The sequence below is a fragment of the Quercus robur genome, chromosome 7 (genome assembly GCF_932294415.1).
Source record: "Quercus robur chromosome 7, dhQueRobu3.1, whole genome shotgun sequence".
In the NCBI taxonomy this organism is placed as follows: domain Eukaryota; kingdom Viridiplantae; phylum Streptophyta; class Magnoliopsida; order Fagales; family Fagaceae; genus Quercus; species Quercus robur.
In genome coordinates, this window is record NC_065540.1 from 1,464,234 (window position 1) to 1,488,672 (window position 24,439).

Genomic DNA, 24,439 nt, shown 5'->3' on the forward strand with positions numbered 1-24,439 from the left:
CTTAATGTGGGACTCACCTTTGGCTTTTACTTGGGAGTTTAAATTCTATGATATTTCTATTCTTTTTTTAAGATGAAGTTATTGAGCACAACTTATTAGATATGAGTTGTTGGATGAAGACTTGGAAAAGAAGGTGGTGTAATATTTGAACATAGTCCTTTGGCAAAGGGCACAGAAATGGGGATGACTTGTCTTGATAGCCTATCTTTAATTTGATTCTCGGATATAAGAAATCAAAATTAATGCTCTTTAAAGATCATTACTCAAATCTCAAGTACGTTCCTTCTTCTTTCTTCAGGCCTTTTTTTTTTTTTTTTTTAATCCTACTAACGGGTGTTTTTAGGACAATTGTTAATAAATCAATTACGAAAATTTTGACACTATTTTTATGAGAAAGGTAAAAAACCGTCAAAAAAATTAATTAATTTTTTTTTACACATAAAAAATTTATGCTAAACTAATGTCCGTAGAGCATTCATTGACGTTTCCTTGCTTTACATTTAGACAATGCTTTGCCTCCACATCCACCTTTTTTTTTTGTTTTGCATGACCCAACTTGTTAATCTCCTAAAATTAAGAATCTTATATTTAGACAATGCAATCCACGATTTATGACTATCTTTGCTGGTGATATATCTCCATCTTTCATTTTCAAAGGGTACAGTTATTAATAATACAGAGACTTTTATTCGAGACAGAACAACGTCGATAATTAATAAGATCTCCGTACATAAAAACTTAAAAGGATTCACACTTCTTTGGTCCTGTAGCGTTCGTTTGGGGATACTGTAATTTTTGATAGCTTTTTTTTGAGAAAGGTAATTTCCAATAACTTATTCGCTAAATATAATACAAAATTTATAATTTTTTTTATATCTATCATATTAATTGTCAAATATATAACAAAAAGTTAGAAGCTAATTTATTTTTAAAAAATATCATTTTGTTATTTTTTTTTAACTTAAGACAAAAAACTAAAAAAAAAAAAAAAAAAATCAACCAGACTCCTTAAAAAAGGTGCATCTTTTTGTAAGAAATTAAATTTATTTTCCCATTTTTGATATGATAATGACTTCAATTTTATTTTTGTTTTCCAAAAAATTCTCTCAATCATAGAATTTTATATCAATAAGCCTAGAGGCACACCAAAATTGACAATAAATTTCACAACTATCTGAGGTGGCAAGTTATTAATGGTGAATAACAAAGTAGTATCAGCAGTGGGCCTATATAAAAATCAATAACAACTTACCAATTAAGCAAGTATGAAATTTGTTTTGAAAATGATTGTGTCCATAACATTATTCATTTCATATGTTATTTCTTGACATAAGAGAATGACCTAAGGAAAGAGGGAACTCCGCAGATCATCCATTTAAGAAAAAAAAAATTACACATGGATTTGTGGTCATATACAAATGGGCTAATTAACTTGAGTATTTTAGCTATATATGTAACGTTGAAATTACAATGAGTGTGCAAAACAATGCTCTGATACTTTTTTGAAAAAAGCTTTTATATGAAATATGATTTTATGGCAAGTGTATGTGAGAGGTTGTGTAAAAGTTCGGTGAAATTTTTTGTCATCGATAGATGTGATAGAATTTCAATCTATAATGTTTGTTCTATGATAATTACTCTTTATCTTTAAGCTAAAACACTAATCAATTTTTAGTGTAAACAAAATTTAAATCTCAGATCTTTTATTTAACAATAAGAGACTTTACTAATTAAATTAACTAAAACCTACAATTTCAGTAAAAATTTTAACGATTATAACATTATTGTTTCAACTATAATATAGAAAAAGAGGTTTATATATATATATATATATATATATGTGGGGGCCGGCCCAAAAATGATGGGCTATTCCAAACTCAGGCCCGTCCGAGGAGCGTCCTATCCGAGGAAAAGCCTCGTATGCAGCATTACCCAATCCCAGCAGCTCGAAGGAAACCCGTCCGAGAAGTAATTCCTCCTCGGACATCACGAAGCCCAGACGAGAAACTCTGCTCAGCCATTTCAGCTCACCTTCCCAACATATAAAATGAATTAAGTCCAAAATATCTCACGGAAGGTTACCACCACATTAATTGCGCCCCAACCACTCTCTTGGCCGCATTAATGAGGAAAAGACTCCTGAACAGTACCGCCTTGGCCTCTGCAACTCACAAAGGGTCTGATGAGGGCGTCTGATGGGACAGGTGCTCGAGTGGATGCTTGGATGATTAACAGGTGTAAGGCTGGGATGAAAAGAAGAAAAATATATAATGTAGTGGAGTCCCTCAAAGAAGGGGACGAGAGAACTGTATCAGAAACAAAAAAGAAATAAAATCAGACTTGAGAAAGATCCATTCTGGTGTTTTTCTATTTTCCTTTTGCAAACCATACTGCCCATGCATAAGACCGAACAAGTTCACTGAGGCCAAGTTCTTTGACCCATCCTCTACAAATAATTATTTTGGGTTGCGCTTTGGGCCAGGCCTAATCAACACGAGTTGGGCCAGGAAAATCGTGTAACCACAATTGGCGCCGTCTGTGGGAAGAGCTAGGGCATCAGCTAGTGCAACAGTCGAGCATGGAAGAACTAGATCCACACCAGGACGATCCTCACCAAGCTAACTCCCAACGAACACGACCTGCCGAGTCCCAGAGGCAAAATAACCCAACCAACCCAGGCGGGAGGGGGAATCGTGAGGGGAGTGTGCATACCACCCGGACGAGCCAGAGTCACACTCAGATAGGAAGTCACGTGTCTCAGAGGCGAAATAGTCACCAGGCCATGCAGCGAGAGATAGATAACCTAAAAAGGAAGTTACGACGTGCGCAGCGAAGACGATCTCCCTCTGACTCAGGCGAGTCTTCTAATCCGGAAGACGTGAGTTACAGACGAAGGTCAAGGACCCCCCCAAGCGAAACCTTTTCTTACGAAAAGGAACCACGCCTTGTACGAAAGTATGAGCGCCCGTCCAGCAAAGGTTTGGGGAGCGACGCCATGAAGAAGGCGTTGGATCAGGTTTCAAGATCACCCTTCACGAATAGAATCGAAGGGGCTAAGATGCCAAGACGCTTCAACCAACCGGCGTTCGCCATTTATCACGGCAAAGCAGACCCGGTGGAGCACGTGAGTCAGTTTAATCAAAAGATGGCAATTTACTCGCAAAACGAGGCCCTGATGTGCAAAATCTTCCCCTCTAGCTTGGGATCGATGGCAATGAGATGGTTCAACAGCCTGAAGACAAACTCCGTAGGCTCCTACAAGCAGCTCACTCAAGCTTTTTGCTCCCGTTTCATTACAAACACCAGAGTCCCTCGACCTCTCAGTTTGCTGCTGTCCTTATCCATGCACGAAGGAGAAACCCTGAAAGCGTACTCGGATAGGTATTGGGAGGTGTATAACGATTTAGATGACAACCATGATAACGTTGCTATCAGCACGTTCACAAGCGGCCTCCCCACCGGGCATGGCTTAAGGAAATCCCTCACCGGGAAACCAGCTACTGACGTCCAACAGCTGATGGATAGGATCGACAAGTACAAAAGAGTGGAGGAGGATCAGCTGCAAGGGAAGGGCAAGGAGAAGGTCATCCCCTTTAAAGCAAATGATTTCAGAATGGAACGTCACAATCCTGGTCAGCCGAGGAGAGATTTTCCGCGACAGGCTGGGCAGAGCACCCCGCAAACAGTGAATGCTGTATTCAGAGAGCCGGTACAACAAGTACTGGAGAAAGTAAGGGATGAACCCTATTTCAGATGGCCGGGGAAGATGGCTGGAAACCCTACCAATCGTAATCAGAACTTGTATTGCCAATATCATCAGGACCACGGGCATACTACTGAGGACTGCAGGAATTTGTGGAATCACCTGGATCAATTGGTCCGAGAAGGAAAGCTACGTCACCTGCTGCACCCATCGAGCGGCCATCCCGGCCAAGCGACACAAGAGCCTCGAAGGGACGTGTCTTTAAGACCCCCCACCGGGACGATACATGTCATCCTCGCTGCACCAGGAAGAACTGGGCCACCCATCCCCAGGGTATTGGCCGTGGACCACCTTCCCTCCGAGGGCAGACAAAGGGAACCCAAAAGGATAAAAAAGGGAAGCTCTTTGATACTGGGATTCTCGGATGAGGATAAGGGAGGAACAATTCAACCTCACGATGACGCCTTGGTGGTCACCTTGCGGATTGGGGGTTTCGATGTGAAAAGGGTATTAGTAGACTTTGGAAGTGCGGTGGAGATAATGTACCCCGACCTATACAAGGGGCTGAATCTGAAGCCAGAAGACTTGACAGCTTATGACTCCCCCCTCCTCAGCTTCGAGGGGAAGCTTGTAACGCCAAAGGGGCAAATCCGACTGCCCATACAGACTGGGGCGGAAGTGGTGGAGGTGAATTTCATCGTGGTCGAAGCTTATTCACCCTACACCGCGATAGTCGCAAGGCCATGGATCCACAACCTAGAGGCCGTGACCTCCACAGTTCACCAGAAAGTGAAATACCCATCCAGAGGACGAGTGGAAGAGATCCGAGGAGATCAGGCCGTGGCGAGGAAGTGTGTGGTGGCCGCCATTTTACATCGGCCCTTAGTCGAGACCTCGGCCCCAAAGAGCTTATAGCAACCAACCTCCTCGGCAAAGCAAGACGAGGGGCTGGCCGAGGAGATAAGGTGTGAAGGCCTAGATAAGATTGCTGTCAACGATGACCCGGAAAAGTTCTTTCAGGTCGGCTCTGAATTGCCCTCTCAAGAAAAGGAGGAACTGGTCAGATTTCTCAGAGAAAACGTCGATGTATTCGCTTGGGACGCCTACGATGCCCCGGGAGTCGATCCCAGCCTTATTTGTCACCACTTGAACGTCAACCCCTCCTCCACTCCGAGGAAGCAGCCACCCCGACGCCCTTCAAAGGAGCACGCTAGTGCCGTGAGAGACGAGGTGGCAAAATTAAAAAGGGCAGGGGCTATCAAAGAGGTCTTTTATCCCGAATGGTTGGCAAACACAGTGGTGGTAAGGAAAAAGACGGGGAAGTGGAGGGTCTGCGTGGACTTCACGGACCTGAACAAGGCGTGCCCCAAGGACCCATTCCCCCTACCCAAAATTGATCGATTGGTGGATGCAACCGTGGGACACCCTCGAATGAGCTTCCTGGACGCCTTCCAGGGCTATCATCAGATACCCTTTGCGCTAGAGGACCAAGAGAAAACGGCTTTCATGACGCCCATCGGAAATTATCATTATAAGGTGATGCCATTCGGGCTAAAGAACGCGGGCTCAACCTACCAAAGGATGATGACTCGGATGTTCGAGCCGCAATTGGGCAAGATCATTGAGGTGTATATAGACGATATGGTTATGAAGAGTAAAAGGGTGTCCGAGCACGTGCAAGACCTTGGAACAGTCTTCGCTATCTTAAGGGAGCACCGGTTGCGGCTGAATGCCTCCAAATGTTCATTCGGGGTCGGGTCTGGGAAATTCCTAGGGTACATGGTCACCCATAGAGGAATAGAAGTAAGTCCTGACCAAATCAAAGCCATTAACAGTCTACAGACTCCTCGGAACCCGAAGGAAGTGCAGAAGCTCACTGGCATGATTGTGGCATTAAGTAGGTTCATATCACGATCGGCGGATCGATGTCGGCCTTTTTACCTCCTGATAAACAAGTGGAAAGAGTTTAAATGGTCGGAGGATTGCATTCAGGCTTTCCAGCAGCTTAAGGACTACCTGTCCCGACCACCCATCATGTCCAGTCCGGAGGCAGACGAGGTGCTGTTTGCCTACATCGCCGTAGCTCCCCACGCCGTAAGCCTGGTATTAATACGGGATGATAATGGGGTGCAGCGACCGGTGTACTATGTGAGCAAGTCACTACATGAAGCCGAGGTGCGATACCTACCCTTAGAGAAGGCAATTTTGGCGATAGTGCATGCAACCCGGAAGCTTCCTCATTACTTTCAGGCGCACACGGTCATCGTCCTGACTCAGCTTCCACTTCGAGCCGTGCTTCGAAGTGCTGACTACACAGGAAGGATCGCCATGTGGAGTGCTCTTCTGGGGGCTTTTGATATTAAATATATGCCCAGACCCTCCGTCAAATGACAGGTCCTCGCGGACTTGGTAGCAGAGTTCGCTGAGCCCTCTATAGAAACGATGACCGAGAAGAAAGACCTGTGCGGAAAACTGGTTGGCGCGATTTCGGCCGGGGAAACCATGCATTGGAAGGTCTACGTGGATGGTGCGGCCAACCAGAGAGGATCAGGAGTTGGGATAGTTTTAATATCGCCAAACGGCGCTGTCATTGAAAAGTCATTAAGACTCGGATTCTCGGCTACGAACAATGAAGCCGAATACGAAGCCTTACTTCAAGGAATGACAATGGTTCAAAGGTTGGGTGGAAGAGTAATAGAAGCCTTCTCGGACTCCAGATTAATGGTCGGACAAGTGATGGGAGAGCTGGAAGCTCGAGATACTAGGATGCAAGAGTATCTGGGACAAGTCAAACGGCTACAGGAGAGCTTTGAATCCTTCAGTTTAACGCACATCTCCAGGAGCGTAAACACTCATGCAGACTCGCTGGCCACTCTTGCCACGTCCTCGGCACGTAATTTGCCACGAGTGATCCTAGTCGAAGATCTAGTTAAGACCAGTCCCATCAGTGGAAACCCGACCCAAGTCCATCAGATAAGACAGAGCCCCAGTTGGATGGACCCCCTAAGGAATTTCCTCCAAGATGAGATCCTACCGGAAGAAAGACTAGAAGCCGAGAAGATACGTAGAAATGCTCCTCGTTTTTGGCTATCAGAGGACCACAAACTTTATCGGCGCTCCTACTCTGGACCGTACCTGCTCTGCGTACATCCAGAAGAGTCCGAGTCTCTTCTTGAAGAGTTGCATGAGGGAGTATGTGGAAGTCACACCGGAGGAAGATCGCTGGCGCACAGGGCACTCACCCAAGGATACTGGTGGCCGAACATGCAGAGACAAGCCCAGGAATACGTTAAGAAGTGCGATCAGTGCCAAAGATTCGCCCCAAATATCCACCAACCCGGAGGGGTTCTCAACCCACTCTCCAGTCCATGGCCGTTCGCGCAATGGGGTCTTGATATTGTCGGACCTTTCCCCAAGGCTGCGGGGAACAAGCGATACATAATAGTCGGAACCGATTACTTCACTAAATGGGTGGAGGCTGAGCCTTTGGCCAACATCAGGGACGTGGACGCCCAGAAATTCATCTGGAAGAACATTATCACCCGCTTTGGAACTCCGAAAACACTCATTTCCGACAATGGTCTTCAGTTTGACAGCAAGAATTTTAGGGAGTATTGCCGTGAGTTTGGGATCATTAATCGATATTCCACCCCCGCATACCCCCAAGGAAATGGGCAAGTCGAGGCCGTAAACAAAGTCATAGTGAACGGATTGAAGAAAAGATTGGATGAGTCAAAGGGGAGATGGGTAGAAGAACTACCGCACGTCTTATGGACCTATCGGACAACGCCGCGGCGTTCAACCGGTGAGACCCCCTTCTCAATGACTTACGGGGCCGAGGCTGTGCTTCCGATCGAGAACAATTTCCCCACGTTGAGGTCTAGCTCGTTTACCCCAAGCGATAACGATGAGTTGCTAGGAAGAAGCCTGGACCTAGCCAAGGAAAGGAGGGAGAAGGCCACGATTCACATGGCCTATTATCACCAGAAGCTAAGACAAGGGTATGATGCTAACGTCAAACTGCGGCCTCTGGGTCCAGGTGATCTCGTGATGAGGAAGATTCTTGGCAGCGCAAAGAACCCTTCTTGGGGCAAGTTGGGGCCCAATTGGGAGGGACCATACCGTGTCACATCCGTGGCCGGAATAGGCGCCTACTACCTAGAAGATTTGGATGAAAAAGCTGTACCTCGACCATGGAATGTAAATAACCTCAGGAGGTATTATTATTAATAAGAATGGCTTAGCATACGTTCTCTTTCATGACTATTTGCCGCTTGCCAGTCTACATTACAATTATTTATAAGTTTTAAACAGAACCCAAGTCATGCATGGCTCCTCGGACCACAGACTTGGGGGGAAATTGTTACTTAAGCCAACTATTTATAAGTTTTAAACAAAACCAAAGTCCTGCATGGCTCCTCGGACCACAGACTTTTGGGGAAGTTATTACTCATGACAGCTCATAGTTTTAAACAGAACCTAAGTCCTGCATGGCTCCTCGGACCACAGACTCTAGGGGAAATTATTACTCATGACAAGTCATAGTTTTAAGCAGAACCTAAGTCCTGCCTGGCTCCTCGGACCACAGACTTTTGGGGAGATTATTACTTGTGATAGATTGGGAGATTATTACTTAAAGGAAATCACTTTTAATACATGCGCACAGTCTAGCACCATCGCGACCCTCAAATGAGCAACCCAAAAACCCATTTTCATTTTGACCGTTTGCCTGTATCTACCTCGTTGCAAATGTTTAAAAAAGAACGCTATTGACATACATTCTTAGTAAGCAAAACGAACATTTTATATTAATATTCCGAGTACATTAAAAAGAGAGGTCCTTACAAAAGAATGAAAAAACAAGACAACTCTCCTTAAAAAAAAAAAAAAAAAAAGGGGGGGCTAAGCCTTAGCGGGAAAATCTTCTTTCTGCTCGGGCTGAGGAGGAGGAACCTCAATGGTAGAGTCTGTGGCAGGATCCTTAGCCACATCAGGCACAAGGACGGCATCAGGCACCGCCAGGTCTTGCTCCGAAGCGACCTGGGCTTCATCAGGGTTAGCTCGGATCTCCGGAGGATAGAAGATGCTCTCGGGCAGTCTTAGGGCCGAATCCGCAGGAACTCCTGTAACGTCGAGAGCATGAGCCCATGAAATGTCGCAGTACTCTCTGCATACCTCAGGAATCTCCTCAGACAGCCTGGCCTCCGTCTCTTCAGCCCCGAGCTGGTGAGCAGCATTCTTCTCAGCCTCTGTGGCCTCTCGGATCAGCTGGGCCTCCTCCTTTACTAGCCTCAGCTCATCCTCTACCTTTTGCAGGGCAGTCCTGAGATCCCGCACTACCTGCCTCTCGGTGGTGAGATCGAGCTGCGTCGTGTACAGCTCTTTGCGCTGGTCCTCCGCCTGGGTCTCAGCACTCTTTAAACCAGCCTCTGCACTCTTGCGCCGGTTCTCCGACACCTTGAAGTCGTCCGTGAGTTTAAGGTGCTCGTGCTTGAGAGACCCCAAGGCTTTCTCCATCTCTGCCCGAGCCTGGGTCTCAGCCTCAGCCCTACTTCGGCTATCGCGGCAAAACTCATCAGCCACGAACACCTGTTGGGTAATTTGCAGACAAAACGAGAGTGTCCTTAAAAGAAAAATATATAATCTAACAGGAGCAAGTAAATGGACAAAACAGTAAAAGGATTACTTACCAGCGCGAGATCCCTTTTAAGGGATAGGAAGAGCTCGGACTGAGTGCACCGCCTGTAGGCCTCCATGTCCCGAGGAAGAAGTAGGGGCTGCTCTAAGGCCTCCGCCACGTACCCTGCCCGGCCACGATTATACTCTCGGACCGAAGCAGTGTAAGGAATGGCGAGCCCATCCAGCTCCAACTTTGGGTCCCATGGACGAGGGGAAGTGCGCACTTCAGCAAGATTCCCCTCATCCCTGCTGTCCGAGAAGGTGCCCCTTCTGCTCCTTGGCGCCCGTGTGGTTTTCTGCTGCTTGGTCGGCTGGACAGCCACCTCGCCTTCCTCAGGCGTGTCCACCGGCCTCTTCTTCTTCAGGTCCGGATTAACCTTAAGGCCAGGGTCCGAGACACCTTGGGGGACCACCGGGGGAAGGGTCTTGGCCTGTGATGGAGTTGGCCTCTTCGAAGATTGACCCTTTGGTGACTGACCTTTCCTGTGATGGAGTTGGCCTCTTCGAAGATTGACCCTTTGGTGACTGACCTTTCCCCCTGGAGGACATCAACTCCTTCAAGGACTTCCCTTTTCCTGCCATGGGCTCAGCCTCTTCGTCCGAGGTATTGTCCGAGCAGATAACGATTGAGGGAACACCAACTGCGGAATGTCGGTCCTGCTCGGCTTCAGGATTGGAAGACTCCCCTAAAGGATTTTGCTGAATTTCCTCCTCGAAGTAAAACTCGTCTATTTCTTCCTCAAGAGAAAGACGGGAAGATTCAGTTTCTTCTTCAATCAGAGCAGCCGCGCCATGCTCATTTACCGGAGGAAGCTGCTCCGCTAAGTAAGGATTCCTGACCCCAGGCAGCACTACTGGTGGCAAATCGTGTGGAGCTAGGAACCCGTTTTGGGACACGTCAATCCTAGCCAACCTCGGACTGCCAGCCCTTATAGCGTGACCGATTGCCTGGAAAGCGCTGCTCAGAGGTTGATAGCCCAAAACCAGATGGGCCGCACGCAACTGTCCGTCCCCGGTAACGTAAATCTCCGACTTGAGAAGATAGTTCAGCGCTGGCACGTTCACAAGCCTTATCCGAGGAGCAACGTGACTTTTGTCTGCAAACAAACCAAGAAAAGTGAGGTCAGATCATGAAATTTTCCAATTACAAAGAAAGCCAGAAAAAATAACCCCTCAACACTAAATCCTTTCCCCAAAAAGGATCAATCCTAAAAGCGCCGCACCTGGGTTTCCTGCCCGAGTTGGACAGTGAATACCGTCGAACCACTCCCCAGAAGCAATGAGGAAGTCATTCTTCACGGTCTTATTGGAAACTGGAAGACAAGAGATCAACCTAACGTCCTCGTTCCGGGATTTAAGATAATACCCATCATCCCCGAGGCGGTGGCATTCGTACAAATAAGCCACATCGTGCCAAGTGAGGCCTAGATTCATCCGCTCGTTTAAGACATCTACACAGCCTAGTATCTTGAACATATTTGGGGCACACTGATACGGCGTCAACCTATGGTTGAACATGTATTCCCTTGTGATCCTGTGCATGGGAAGTGTCATCCCTCCCTCTATGAAAGCAATCATGGGGATAACGACTTCTCCCTCAACTCTATCGGTCAATATTCCTTCAAGAGGACAGTGCCGCAGCCCAACCCTCGGGGGAATGTGGTATTTAGCCCTAAAGGCTTCCATAGCGGCAGGAGTTTTTACTAATTTTTCGAATCTACCCATCTGAACTGAACGGAGGAAATGAAAGTAAAGACTGAAAAGAAAAGTAGAGTCCGAGGAGGGAATTGAAACGGAGAGAAAGGCGAAATGTACTGGTACCTTCACAAAACGCTCAAGGGGACGCCTGGGAATCTCTCTTGGACGAAGCGCTTCACAAGAACGGCTACGGCGGCATAACGGACGCAAGTGTTCGTATATCTCTGGGATTCGATGGAGTTCTCTGGAGTCTTTTGAGGTTTGCGAAATGCAGATGAAAGAAGGAACTGAACCCCTCTGGCGTCTTATATAGCCGGGAGGAGAGAGAAAAGATCATCCCCGCCTAGAAATACGGGAAGAAACGATGGCCGTTCGATCCACGCCAAGCCGTTGGATGAAGGGAACATAACGCCTCCAGAAGTTAATGGCCACGTCTCGTAAATTGTAGCGCGTCAAAAGTAACGGTCCGCACGCGCGCCCCACGATCTCCTTATTTCCCTCCACTCACAAACATCAAAACCCCGCCTTTCCCCTCGGAGGGAGGTAAAAACCGGAGTTTTGAGGGGCTATTGTGGGGGCCGGCCCAAAAATGATGGGCTATTCCAAACTCAGGCCCGTCCGAGGAGCGTCCTATCCGAGGAAAAGCCTCGTATGTAGCATTACCCAATCCCAGCAGCTCGAAGGAAACCCGTCCGAGAAGTAATTCCTCCTCGGACATCACGAAGCCCAGACGAGAAACTCTGCTCAGCCATTTCAGCTCACCTTCCCAACATATAAAATGAATTAAGTCCAAAATATCTCACGGAAGGCTACCACCACATTAATTGCGCCCCAACCACCCTCTTGGCCGCATTAATGAGGAAAAGACTCCTGAACAGTACCGCCTTGGCCTCTGCAACTCACAAAGGGTCTGATGAGGGCGTCTGATGGGACAGGTGCTTGAGTGGATGCTTGGATGATTAACAAGTGTAAGGCTGGGATGAAAAGAAGAAAAATATATAATGTAGTGGAGTCCCTCAAAGAAGGGGACGAGAGAACTGTATCAGAAACAAAAAAGAAATAAAATCAGACTTGAGAAAGATCCATTCTGGTGTTTTTCTATTTTCCTTTTGCAAACCATACTGCCCATGCATAAGACCGAACAAGTTCACTGAGGCCAAGTTCTTTGACCCATCCTCTACAAATAATTATTGTGGGTTGCGCTTTGGGCCAGGGCCTAATCAACACGAGTTGGGCCAGGAAAATCGTGTAACCACAATATATATATATATCATTTTTCTAATAGATTTTATAGGATTCGAAATCTTTGTGGCATATTATGATAATTTTTTTTTACGCCATAATATCAATTGGTTTCTTTTTAGTGTTGGCAAGATTTAATCACAGTTTTTTATTCGATAAGAAAAGATTTTATCATTTAAACTAATTGACAAGTTACCACCAAACTTTTTTTTTCTTCTGTTTTTTTGTTTGTGTTTTTTGTTTTTTTGTTTTTTTGTTTTCTTTTGTTTTTTTTTTTTTTTTTTTTTTTGGGTTGAGAAAACAAGGTACCACTAACCAAAATACCCAAATCTTGATACATAGAGCACTCATATAAGTTCTTTACAATTTTACTTCTTACTCTTTTCTTTATTTCATTTCTTTCTAAGTCCTTTTCTTCTCATAAGCACTTACAAATTCTTTATTCACAAGGCCAAGACTTGAAGGCTTCCATTTATTGAACATTGGACAATGTAAACTTAATAATTAATGTGTATTTAACATTTATTTTTGAGTTTTTTGTTCATTTATTTGTATAGAAAAAAAAAATATATATATATATATATATATATATGATCAAGTTATTTTTTAAAATTTTTAATATTTTTTGGTTAGTAAAAAAAAAAAAAATATGAGTCATACCAAGTTGACCCAACCCTTAAAAAACCAAGTAAGGGTCATAGGTTTTGCAATTTATTTAGGACGATTTGTTTTAATCCCAACCTGATCTAACTTGAACCCCACTGTGTCAAACCTGCATCTAAAACTTGTTTAATAGTTCCAACTATTAGAAGCCTTTCACTTACCAGTCCACCAATAGGCTATAGATACTCAATCTACACTCATTTTCATAATGTGCTTAGGTGTCAACTTATAATTAGATTATAACACTTATTCAATTACACATGAGGCCACCACGAGATATAGAGAAAAAGTAGATTCAAATGCACCAATCACAAGTGAATACTGTAAAATTATCTCCAACAGGAGACTTAATGTGGCCCATATTCATTTTATTTTTAGTATTTAATTATTATTTATCTGGATTTATTATTTATTTGATGATAAGAGTGATAGATAAAGATCCATCCTATTAGGAGTCTTTTGTGAACAAACACTTATATTTGGTGAACAGGCATACTCTTTAATGGGAAGAGTATAAATAAAATACTAACGTTAAATTGAAAGAATCCCTAGTTAAAAAGCCCATGTTCTCCATAAAAACCATTTCTAAGGAGAAGGTCATAGACTAGAAGAATCTCTTCTAATTCCATGCTTTACATATCATTTGAATAAAAATGGCTGGAAGTATGTTTCATTTTCTTCTACTGATTTAGTTTTTTTTTTTTTTTTTTTTTTTTTTTTTACATGTGATTTTAGAGCCTCCTTCATGCTATCTTGTTTGGTGATTTTCATTTGAGAAATTATTTGACATGATTCTAGGATATTTAATTTAATTTACTGTTGTGATTAATTTTGTTCAATGATTGTTTTGCAAATCCATGTTTTGTTCGTAAATATTGTGGGTTGCTTTAACTGTGCATAGTTGGGTTTTTATGGTCGTGATAGTTTTACTGGTTTTGATTTGTTTGCCCATTTGGTTATTCTTTCGGTGAACCAATATTGTAATTCATGGTGTTTGTATTGTGCATACGTTGTGGGTCTGTTTACAAGTCAAGAATGCATAGGTTGTTTACAATGGTATTAATTCACTGTCAATATAAAAAAAAATAAGAAATGATATATATACAACATTTTCATAACAAATTATAAGTAGCGGACTATTAGGGGATGTTATTAGTAGGCAAAAAAGTTATTTAGTTAGTAGTAGATTTAAATTTGAACTAATAACAACTTAGCATCTTAAGACATAATGATAATTACATAAAGTTAGTTTTATTTTTATTTTTTTATTTTTTATTGTACTTCATTAGGAATCTCTTCTTAAAAAAAAAAAAAAAAAAAAATTCATTAGGAATAATGGCATCTAAGAATAAAAGCATCTAAGTGGCAATTAATTCTTGAAGGTAATGACTTGGTTCCATAGGGAGGTTTTTTTTTTTTTTTTTTTTTTTTTGTGATTTATTGGAATAAGATGGTAAATTAGGCATTAAGATGAGACTTTTACTAAGCCCCTAGGTTTGGAAATTTTTGTGATTTATTTTCTTCCACTGCTTTAGATTTATTTTTTTACAAATACTTAAACATGTTGTGAATTTGGATGTACCTAGAGTTTTCCTCCACTTTTACTGTTGGGTTGTTATTGTGTAATCCCGGACTATACTCCTAGAGGGATGGGTCCCACCCCTCTATAAGAGAGGGGAGCACTGGCGGCTCTACTTGTATGTGAAGGTGGTCCTAGGAACACCTTCACTTGTCAAAAAAAAAAAAAAAAAATTTGTACATGCAAAAAAAATTTATATAAATAATTATTTTAAATTAATATTTTCTATGACCACCCTGACTTGAAAAAATGTATATATATATATATATATATTCTATACTAAATTAACCTATTTTGATCACCCTAATAAAAATGTTGAATACTTTTACTCGAGAATCATAAGAATTTGAGTTCAATAAATATAAGAGTAATGCTACATCTACAACATTTTTTTCTTATTCTCTTTGCTAGTACAAAAAAATTGTAATATTTCATGTATTTACGTGTTTTTTTTTTTTTGTGACGTTGATATATTCAAATTGGCTTTTTATTAAATTTTGTATAATTTAAGTTTCTTAGTTACCACCCTAAAAACAATTCTTAGAGCTACAATTGGAGGGGAGTATAGTCGCGGACTATACAATAATTTTCCAATAAACAATTCTATCCAGGTAGAGCTTAGCTCACCAGCTTCACCAGCTTTCTCCCCCAAGAAGAAGGAAAAAAGTAAAAATAAAAAGAAAGAAAGATGAGGAATAGTTGAATAGGACGTTGAGGTTATTAACAGCCCTTCACCATCGAGCATTTATTAGTTATTACAGCCCACACCTTAAGTCTGAAATGAATTAAATCACTGACTCTACCTACAACCCGCTAAAATTGCTTATTTATTCTCATGCATTTGCTTCCCCTTTCTCTGCCCATTCTTGGCTTTGTCTTTAATTTCCCAACCGTCTGAAAAACTTTATATAAATATATCTCTCTCTCTCTCTCTCTCTCTCTCTCTCTCATATATAAGCATATATTGTTTAGAGGCCCTTGTTTGTGAGCTTCTTTGCGTTATTCAAGGAAATGAGCATCTTCTCATTGCTTACAGGGAGGCCAGGCCCAAGTGGGTTTGGCTCAGCTTCGACTGCTGAACAAGTTACTGAAGGGATTGATGCCAGTAATCTCACTGCTATTGTTACTGGTCAGCTTTGAATTCCCCTTTCATTTAGTCAATTATTGTTTGGTTTTACTTGTTTTAGATTGATAGTCTGTCGTGGTGTTCATGCTTTTGTTTAATATCTATGAAATATGGGGATAAAGAAAAGGTGAGAGAGATCATGAGAAAAAGAAAGTGAAATCAATATATAATTGCAGGATTCTTATTTTGATAATTTCATAATTGGGTCTGGGAAGATAGGATTTAAATCCTAGACATTTCCGATGAAAGTTTCATAAATTACCAGTGAACTTAGTTGTTTTGCTTCCATTTCATCTGGTTCTATTTTTGCCTTTTTCTTTTTGTAATTATCAGTTTTATTTTTATAATTGTGAGACAAAATTTAGCATCCGTTTGGGAGGAGGGAAATAAACAAAATGAAATGAATTATTTTAAAATATTCATTTTATTGTAATCAAAATTTTACATATGTTACTAAATGAAACCTATTACATATTAAATTCTTTTATTGACCAAGTTTAATTTTTAGCCGTCCTAATATTTGAAAGTGAGGGAAATATTTTTATATCAAAACAAATGGCACTTAAATGTTAAATTTTATTCAAAATATCTCAATCCAAATAATAATAATAATAATAATAATAAATCCTTGTCCAAATCTGACTTTTTCCTAAATTATTATCTTGTTCAACTTTTCTTTCATCATTATTGGCCGCTACATACCCGGCCACCATATGTCTTTGAAAATTATTATGGGTTATGCTAACGAGTGTCCTTAGGGCACTGGTTAAGAATCCAATTAAAAAAAAATTTGACATCACTTTTATGGGAAATGAAAAAAACTATCAGAACATTAATTGTTTTTTTTTTTTCTTTTTCTATGAAAACTTTATTTAATTAGATTCTTAACAAGTGCCCTAAGGGCACTTGTTAGCATTTCCCAATTATTAAATACTCCAGAAGTACAATAAATGCGTACTCTCCTCTCTCACAGGAATTGTGGGTCCCATCATAAATTTAATTAGTAGGACTCACGATTATATGAGAGGGAGAAGTATGCATTTATGGTATTCCGGAAATATTCAATAATTATCCATATATCTTCATGAAGACTGACTGTGACATAGTATGATAGTATATAACAATTCTTTTTCTTTTAATATTTCGGTTTTCACTTCTTTTATATTTGTGAAGCCACAATAAAATTTATCAATAAATAAATAAAAAGGTGAAACCACAATAGAAAATAATTTAGAATATGGTCAGGATTTTTGTCTTCTTTTGAATATGGTTTTAAATTAAACCCCAACCTTAAAATCGTTTGTCTGAACTTTTTAAATCATTCTAAGTTCCCTTCCAATGAATTATTATTAACCTAAATTCATTTAAAAAAATTATACTGAGAACTTATTTGGACACAAGAAATTAACCTCCCTTTATGAATCGCATATAATATGCAGATAACAATTTAAATCCAAGAACACATAAACAAAAAAGAAGAACATGTTATCGTTCTCTAAGCTAAATTGGGTTCGTATAAAGAGTAATTTAGTTCATATTAAGAGTCTTTTAATATCTAGATACATTGCAAATGCAGTTTAGTTGAGTTTATGTTATTTTAGTTAGAAATGACTCTTTAAATGGATGTCTTGAAATAATTTTTAATAATTTAAAAATGTAAAGTTTATTTTTAAATTATCTAATATAATACGGAAATTGTGCAAGTTTTATTTCCTCTACACGAGCTTTCACTTTCAGTACATTCCATTTGCAGTTGGTACCCAAAAAAAAAAAAAAAAACCCATTTATTGTTAGGCATGCTTTGTCCAGGTGGGCCTTTTTCTTCAAGGTCACTCAACTCATGTCAGTAATGCTCCACCTGCGATGACCACCAATTGGGCCACTATATCTAAAAGTTGGTGAACTTCTTCAATAGAACGATAAATTCAGAAAATAATATTCCTCTTTGGGATTAAGATCTACAATTCCTATGAATGATTGAGATTGATAGTGCACAAAGCAACCTTCAATCTAAATTATTGATTAAAAAAGTTTTATAAAAATAGTAAAAAATGAAAGTTAAAAAAGTGAAAAATGAAAAAAAAATTGTGAGCGTAAATAAGGTGAATTGCACCCAATGCAATACCTTACGTACTGAATCCTAATCCTACTTATTGAGGGGGTGATTTATGGCTGATTGAGCCCTCACTACAATTTCCATAGTGATAGAGAAATAAATCAACCATATTGGCCCTAATGGAGCCCTCTGTTTGTGATAATGCATGCAGCTACTCCCTCGCAACATGAGCTTGAATACTTGAGAAATAATGTGCCCAACTGAGTTCAAACTTCAATGTCAGCACTTTAATTGCAATAATTATCTTGTAGATTAGCTGTATATAGCGGCTACCTCGTACTATGTGGTCCTCATTCATTTGAAAAGAAAAAAAACGTGGACCTCAAAGAATGTGTCTGTGTATGTGTAGGGCGGTGAATTATAATGGTTATCCAAAGTTTGTTCAAATGTCACTTGATTTAACTTAAGATCAAAACTAATAACAACTTATCATCAGTGGAAATATTGTGAATGTGTAGTATTACTTAGTAATGTTTCATATGTTCCAATTAACTCAATTGTTAAAATCTCTTGATATGTAGGAGGAGCAAGTGGAATTGGCCTGGAGACCGTGAGAGTGTTGGCTTTCCGGAAAGCTCATGTCATCATTGCTGCAAGGAACATGGAAGCTGCAAATGCAGCAAAACAGCTTATTCTTAAAGACAACGAAACTGCGCGTGTGGATGTCCTAAAGCTCGACCTGAGCTCCATGAAGTCTGTTAGAGCATTTGTTGATGACTTCAATGCTCTTGACGTTCCCCTTAACATCTTGATGTGATCTCTCTGTCTCTGTCTCTATCTTTGTCTCTCTAGTCCAGGGGCGGAGCTAAGTAAGACATTTTGGGGGGGGGGGGGGGCATGGCCCTTCCAAAATTTTTTAAATCCTCTCTAATTGTAGGGAAAACTAGTTTGTCAGCCATAAGTACTCCCTTCCCTCACCTTAAATCCCCACTTTTCAACCATAAAGATTCATTCATTTTGTTTTTTACATTTTCCATTAAAAGTATAGCCAATGTCCATGTCCTGATGTACATGTCCAAGTCCTTTACTATAGTTTTACCCCTCACTTTTACCACTTTTTAGTCATTCAATTTTCCTAATAGGATAAAGTCATAAAACTGAGGTGTAGTACATTATATTTTCCAATTAAGCTCTGTATTGAATTTAATCTTCTTTAAAAATGATAATATTGTTTGTATTTTATTTGTCATGGTAAACATGTGTTTGAATTTAATTGAGAAACCTAATGTATTACACTTTAGATACTATACTTAAATTTTGCAATTTCCCAAAACTATTACAATATCCCCTTGCACTTTATAGCCGCCCAAAAGACTACTCATTGCTATTACCAAGTGCTCTCTCTTCAATTTCTCTTCATTAATTCTTCCTTACAATGCTCAATTGGTCAATTAGCTTGTTAGTATTTTGAGTGCTAATATGAATTACACTAATAAAAAAATTCTAGCAGTAATCTTATAATATTCATACATACATATATAGATACACACATCCACACACACATATATATGATACATGATACATATATAGTTAAGACTTACTTTGGATTTAATGTTTGTTTTTTTCTAAACTAGTGCGCCAAGACATGTATGTATGTATGAATGTCATATTTTGAATTTTTTTTTAAATTGCAAATCAATATAATTGTTTTATTTTGGCCTCTCCAAGCAAAAATTTTTGACTACGCCCTTGCTCTAGTCTGTATAGTTTTACCAAACTAATACAGTTTTTCTATGAACACACGCTCTTGCATACAAATAATATTTGAATATGCCCAATATTTCAGAAACAATGCCGGTGTCATGTTCTGCCCCTTCCAGCTTTCAAAAGATGGAATAGAGATGCAATTTGCTACAAATCATATAGGTTGGTAGTAAAATAATTGATGTCTCACTATGTGTATATATATAATTTGGTTTGTAATTTCAACTCTGCCAGTAATCGGTTATATCTCACTTCACTTCTCAGGTCATTTCCTCTTAACGAATCTTCTTCTTGAGAAAATGAAGAACACAGCAAGATCAACCGGCATCGAGGGCAGGATTGTGAACTTGTCATCAATAGCCCACAACTACACTTACGAACATGGGATCCGATTTGATCAGATCAATGATGAAAGTGGGTACGTCAAAATTTTCTTTTATTTTATTAGGCGCAAATTCGTAATGATGTAAATTAACCAATATGATTTCATTGCTAATGACTCTAGTCAGGACCCAAAAGCTAAGAATGTTACCTCTGCTAGTGCTCTGGCTTTTTCATAATGATAATGCATTACATAAAAATTTTACTTGCTTATGAGCGGCTTCATGATTTTGCTGTTTGTGAAAGTTGTTGTGTGATTGTGTGTGATGATTGAATGATAAGTGGAAGCATGAAAGAGAGAGAGCAATCTTTTCCCTTGATGGCTACATATTATAGTAAGCGCTTATGTTACAATGAACCCAATGTAGGGTTTATATGCTAGAGAATATATAATTAATAATCTTAGGCTAACCATAGACTAACCTAAGATTAATATATTTGTTCTATAAGTACATGAGCTTACAATTGGTTTGGGCTGCTTGGGCCATAATATGTCTAACACTCTTCAATATCTTTGTATCAGTTATTCTGATAAAAGGGCGTATGGACAATCCAAATTAGCAAACATATTACATGCGAATGAACTCTCTCGTCGTTTCCAGGTAATTTTAATGTGTTTGTTTGAGAACAACTTATTTAGCTAAAACTAAAAAATTTTTGTTGAAAGTACTATAGATAAAACTAAAAGGTAGTTGAAATAATACTGTAAGACCCATGAATAGTATCAAAAAGTACAATAGGACTTATAAATAGTAGCAAAAATAAGCTGAATAGTAAGAAAAGTTGGTTTTTTAAGCCAATGCCAAACACAACTGTAATTTTTAAAACAAGGATGTAAGGTAATCTTTATTATTATTTTTTTGAAGATTTTACACAGGTCACTACTTCATCTAAAGTGTCAATTTGATCCTGGATTTTCGATTTGAGTAATTAATCCTATACATTATCATGTATTTTACTAATTCATTAATCCTACCTCTCTAATGAGATGCAGGAAGAAGGTATAAACATTACTGTGAATTCAGTCCATCCGGGATTGATAATGACTCCTCTCATGAGATATTCTGAACTTCTGATGAGTATGCTCTTGCTCTATGTTTCAAAATATAGACAAAATATGCAAAGAAAAGGATAGTATTTTTCATAATTTGATCATCTTTATAATATGCAGGAGTTCTACGGGTGTTCACCTTTTGTCTATGGAAGAACGTACCTCAGGTAGATTAATACAATTTTTTTAGCAAAGATTAATACAACTTTTAAGTATCAAGGTGCTGTTTATATTTTGAGTTCTTTAAAGTTTTTGGAATGGATGGATAAATATCTATGCTTTAAGCTAGCACGCACAAACACACACATACAAATAAACTCATAAGGATCTTCTCAATTTTTATAAATCTCAAGGTGTGTACAGTTTTATTTTAATTGAGAATAATGTTAAGGATACTACAAAATATATAGCCCGATTTGTCACTAATCAAAAAAAGTAATTTAAACATTCACTTGCTAAGTTGTTGAAGTCCACCAATTACATTCACTTTTTTAAGTAAAATTTATAATAACTTCAACAATTTTCTTCATTTAAATTAGTTACCATTGATTATCAATTTTTAATGAGATTTTAAATAAAGCAACACTTTATAAAGTTATATAAAACCTTGACATTTGTAGAAACTAAAATGTTTGTCAATCATCATAAAATAACCTATATCCATTTGTAGGAGAATTCTACCATAATCTTTTTTTTTTTTTTTTTTTTTTTTTTTTTTTTTTTTTATACTTACATAAATCTGAATTGTAAATATAAGATATTCACTTATTTAACAATATCCATTTTTAATAAAAGGGAAATAATTAGCATATACCGTATACACACGCTTGTTTTTAATTAAAATTGTGAATCATTGCTCCAAAAAAAATATGTTTAAAGTAGAATTGTCTCATGTTTAATAAATGAACGATTAAGATTAGGTAGTTCACACGATCTATAGTATTTATAATACTTGTCTCACTCAACTCATTCAAACTAAATATATACTCCCTCCGTCCCACTTTGTTTGTCCTGTTTGAAAAGTCAAACTTTTTAAAGGAACATCATTTATTGTCTTGTCTACCTTTTAAAAATGTATAAATTTCCAAAACTACCCTTAAATAAATTTATCAAAAAATTGAATTATTAATGAAATAGGGGGTATAATAGGAACATTAGTAAATTAATGACTTTTATTTTTATAAACAGGACAATATTTTGAGATATCCCAAAATAGAATAAATGACAAACAAAGTGGGACGGAGGGAGTACTAAATAAGAGATATCTTATGTATTTGATATATACATTCTCATAATTTGTGCAACTTACAATCATGTAAAACCTAAGTAGTGCGAGGAGGAAAAAGCAAATATTTGAGATAATTATTGGCCAAATAGCATAAGCACTCCAAGAAAAGGGTTAAAAAGGTATAAATCGGATTTTTTTTTTTTTTTTTATTTTATTGCAGGGAGCATCCACCACTTGCTACGTCGCACTCCACCCAAATCTGAAAGGTGTTACTGGAAAGTACCATCTGGACTGCAATGAGATGGAACCAAGTGCGTTTGCAAGAGATACAGTGTTGGCTAAAAAGCTCTGGGACTTCAGCAACAAGTTGGTTTCTTCAGCTGCAAAACCTTGAAAATATATAGCTGCTCTGCTTGTTTGGTAATATATTAATATATCTCCCTTGTCAACAAGTATATGACAAGGCAGTCCCAGTTTTTGTTTGTTTGTTTGTTTTTTTTTTTTTTTTTTTTTTTTAATATATATTGTTATTTTGGTATGGGTGAAAGATATACCCAAATATTTGTACTTCGTTCCTAAGAATTTCATGCCACTGGCTAAATTGTTATACTTATCTAAATCTCTTATTTAAGAATTTTCAGTTCCTCGTTACCAAGTTCATTTTTAATGCAAGTTCTGATGCATCAATTTTCACTTATTATGAGTGCATTTGCCTTTAAATTAAAAAAACCAGTTTATTTTACTATTCAGCTTAAATTTGTTACTCTTCATGAGTCTCACTGTACTTTTTGGTATTATTCATGAGTTTCACTGTACTATTTCAGCTAACTTTTACCTTTATTTACAGTACTTTCAGTAAAAAATTTTCATTTTCAGCAAAATAAGCGAATCCCAACAAACCCTATATATATCATTGTATCGTGCAACTTTTCTATATAGACTGTATAATATTTTTTGGCAATCGACTCCATCCACCAGAACCACAATTGTTGGATAATTCAATGGTATTCATATTCACCTTGACAAGCTAAAGAGATAGACAGTATAAGCTATTCTCTCAAATAATCTTATTTCCGTTTGCGAATTATTTATTTTCGATAGCTTAGTTACATAGAGCAAAAAAATTAAAAATTAAATTATATAAAATAAATTTGAGATAAAAAGTAGTTTGCGGCTTGCAAACAGTAAATAAAACAACCGGCTTTTTCCAATATTTCATTGGAAATTAACGGGATAGATTATAGTTGCTTACATCAAGGCCCCAAATATATAAAGTTTGGGAGCTACCAAAATTTCATAAATATTTGGCAAAATCCCAAAGCTATGCTCATGACAACGAGAGTGCTTCAAATTTTCAATCACCAAAATTAAAATAATAATAAAAAATTTAAAAAAAAAATTATATAGTTGAAACTAAAATAGAGTACCATGGCGGCTGCAAGTGAGATCTTACCAAAAAAAACTCGAAAATCTCCAAACGAGACTCACATCACCACCGTCTATCACAAACTGATCAATCAATCAAACGGTGTGAATTTCTTTTTCTCTTTAATCGGGTCTACAAGATTAGTGGGCCTGATCTTGCTCCCAAAGGCCCACGGCCCGGACCAAAAAAGCAGAGCAAGCAACCACAACAGCCGCAAAGACCGGAGGGACAATCAAATCAACCTTCGACTTAACGAACAGGTGAGCTGGCAAGCACAGGATCTCTCCCGCCACATCTAACGGCAACCTAACGGACCCTTCCGTCTCGCACAGTTTTGAGAACCGAGACGTCGAAGATATCGCCGACACGAAGGCCACTTCTGGCGCGAACGAAGCCACCGCTACCGTTAACGTTAGGATGGTTGTCCACGTGGCGGCATATATAAGCAGTGGCCTCCGGGAGCTGAGGTTCGAGAGTATTGAGGTGAGCAGTGGAAGAAACATGGTTTCTGTTATTGTTTATGTTTGTGTTTGTTTGTTAACGTTGGAATTGTGAAGGAAAGAGTAGTGGGGTTTGGGACTTCGAGTTTTACATAGTTATATCGATGTTATTATATGAATTTGGAGGTGAGGAAGTGAACCTAATCACAACTGCTTTTTTTTTGTGATATTGGTAGTTTAGGTAGAAGAGAGAGAGAGAGAAAGTGAGAGAGATCATATCTGTGTTGACTAAGAAGGAGTGCGTGGGGTTGGGTTTGGTTAAATAGGAGAGCGACTCCATTGACGAGAAAATTTTTGTACATCCCATCAAAAAAAGAAAAAGAAAATTTGTGTACATTGGAAT

The 24,439-nt window shown here is 39.1% G+C and overlaps 2 protein-coding genes across 2 annotated transcripts; one reads left to right on the forward strand and one right to left on the reverse strand.

Annotated features, from left to right (window-relative positions):
- Positions 1-15,320: 15,320 nt before the first annotated feature.
- Positions 15,321-22,837, forward strand: LOC126691642 (short-chain dehydrogenase TIC 32 B, chloroplastic). The gene is made up of 8 exons (XM_050386686.1): positions 15,321-15,693; positions 18,328-18,559; positions 19,593-19,672; positions 19,775-19,928; positions 20,415-20,493; positions 20,886-20,970; positions 21,063-21,109; positions 22,391-22,837. The coding sequence occupies exons 1-8, from the start codon at positions 15,576-15,578 to the stop codon at positions 22,562-22,564; spliced, it is 969 nt and encodes a 322-aa protein (XP_050242643.1). The 5' UTR covers positions 15,321-15,575; the 3' UTR covers positions 22,565-22,837.
- Positions 22,838-23,359: 522 nt separating this feature from the next.
- LOC126691643 (uncharacterized) lies at positions 23,360-24,353 on the reverse strand. Its single transcript, XM_050386688.1, has one exon. It carries the CDS (start codon positions 24,097-24,099, stop codon positions 23,737-23,739), a length of 363 nt encoding a protein of 120 aa, XP_050242645.1. The 5' UTR covers positions 24,100-24,353; the 3' UTR covers positions 23,360-23,736.
- Between the last annotated feature and the right edge of the window lie 86 nt (positions 24,354-24,439).

What these genes read in the sequence shown, in the direction of transcription:
- LOC126691642 (XM_050386686.1), top strand. Translation starts at nt 15,576, where the DNA reads ATGAGCATCTTCTCATTGCTTACAGGGAGGCCAGGCCCAAGTGGGTTT. An exon ending in AACTCTCTCGTCGTTTCCAG is followed by an intron (nt 20,494 to 20,885) that starts GTAATTTTAATG and finishes AATGAGATGCAG; the next exon opens with GAAGAAGGTATAAACATTAC. An exon ending in ATATTCTGAACTTCTGATGA is followed by an intron (nt 20,971 to 21,062) that starts GTATGCTCTTGC and finishes TATAATATGCAG; the next exon opens with GAGTTCTACGGGTGTTCACC.
- LOC126691643 (XM_050386688.1), bottom strand. Translation starts at nt 24,099, where the DNA reads ATGTTTCTTCCACTGCTCACCTCAATACTCTCGAACCTCAGCTCCCGG.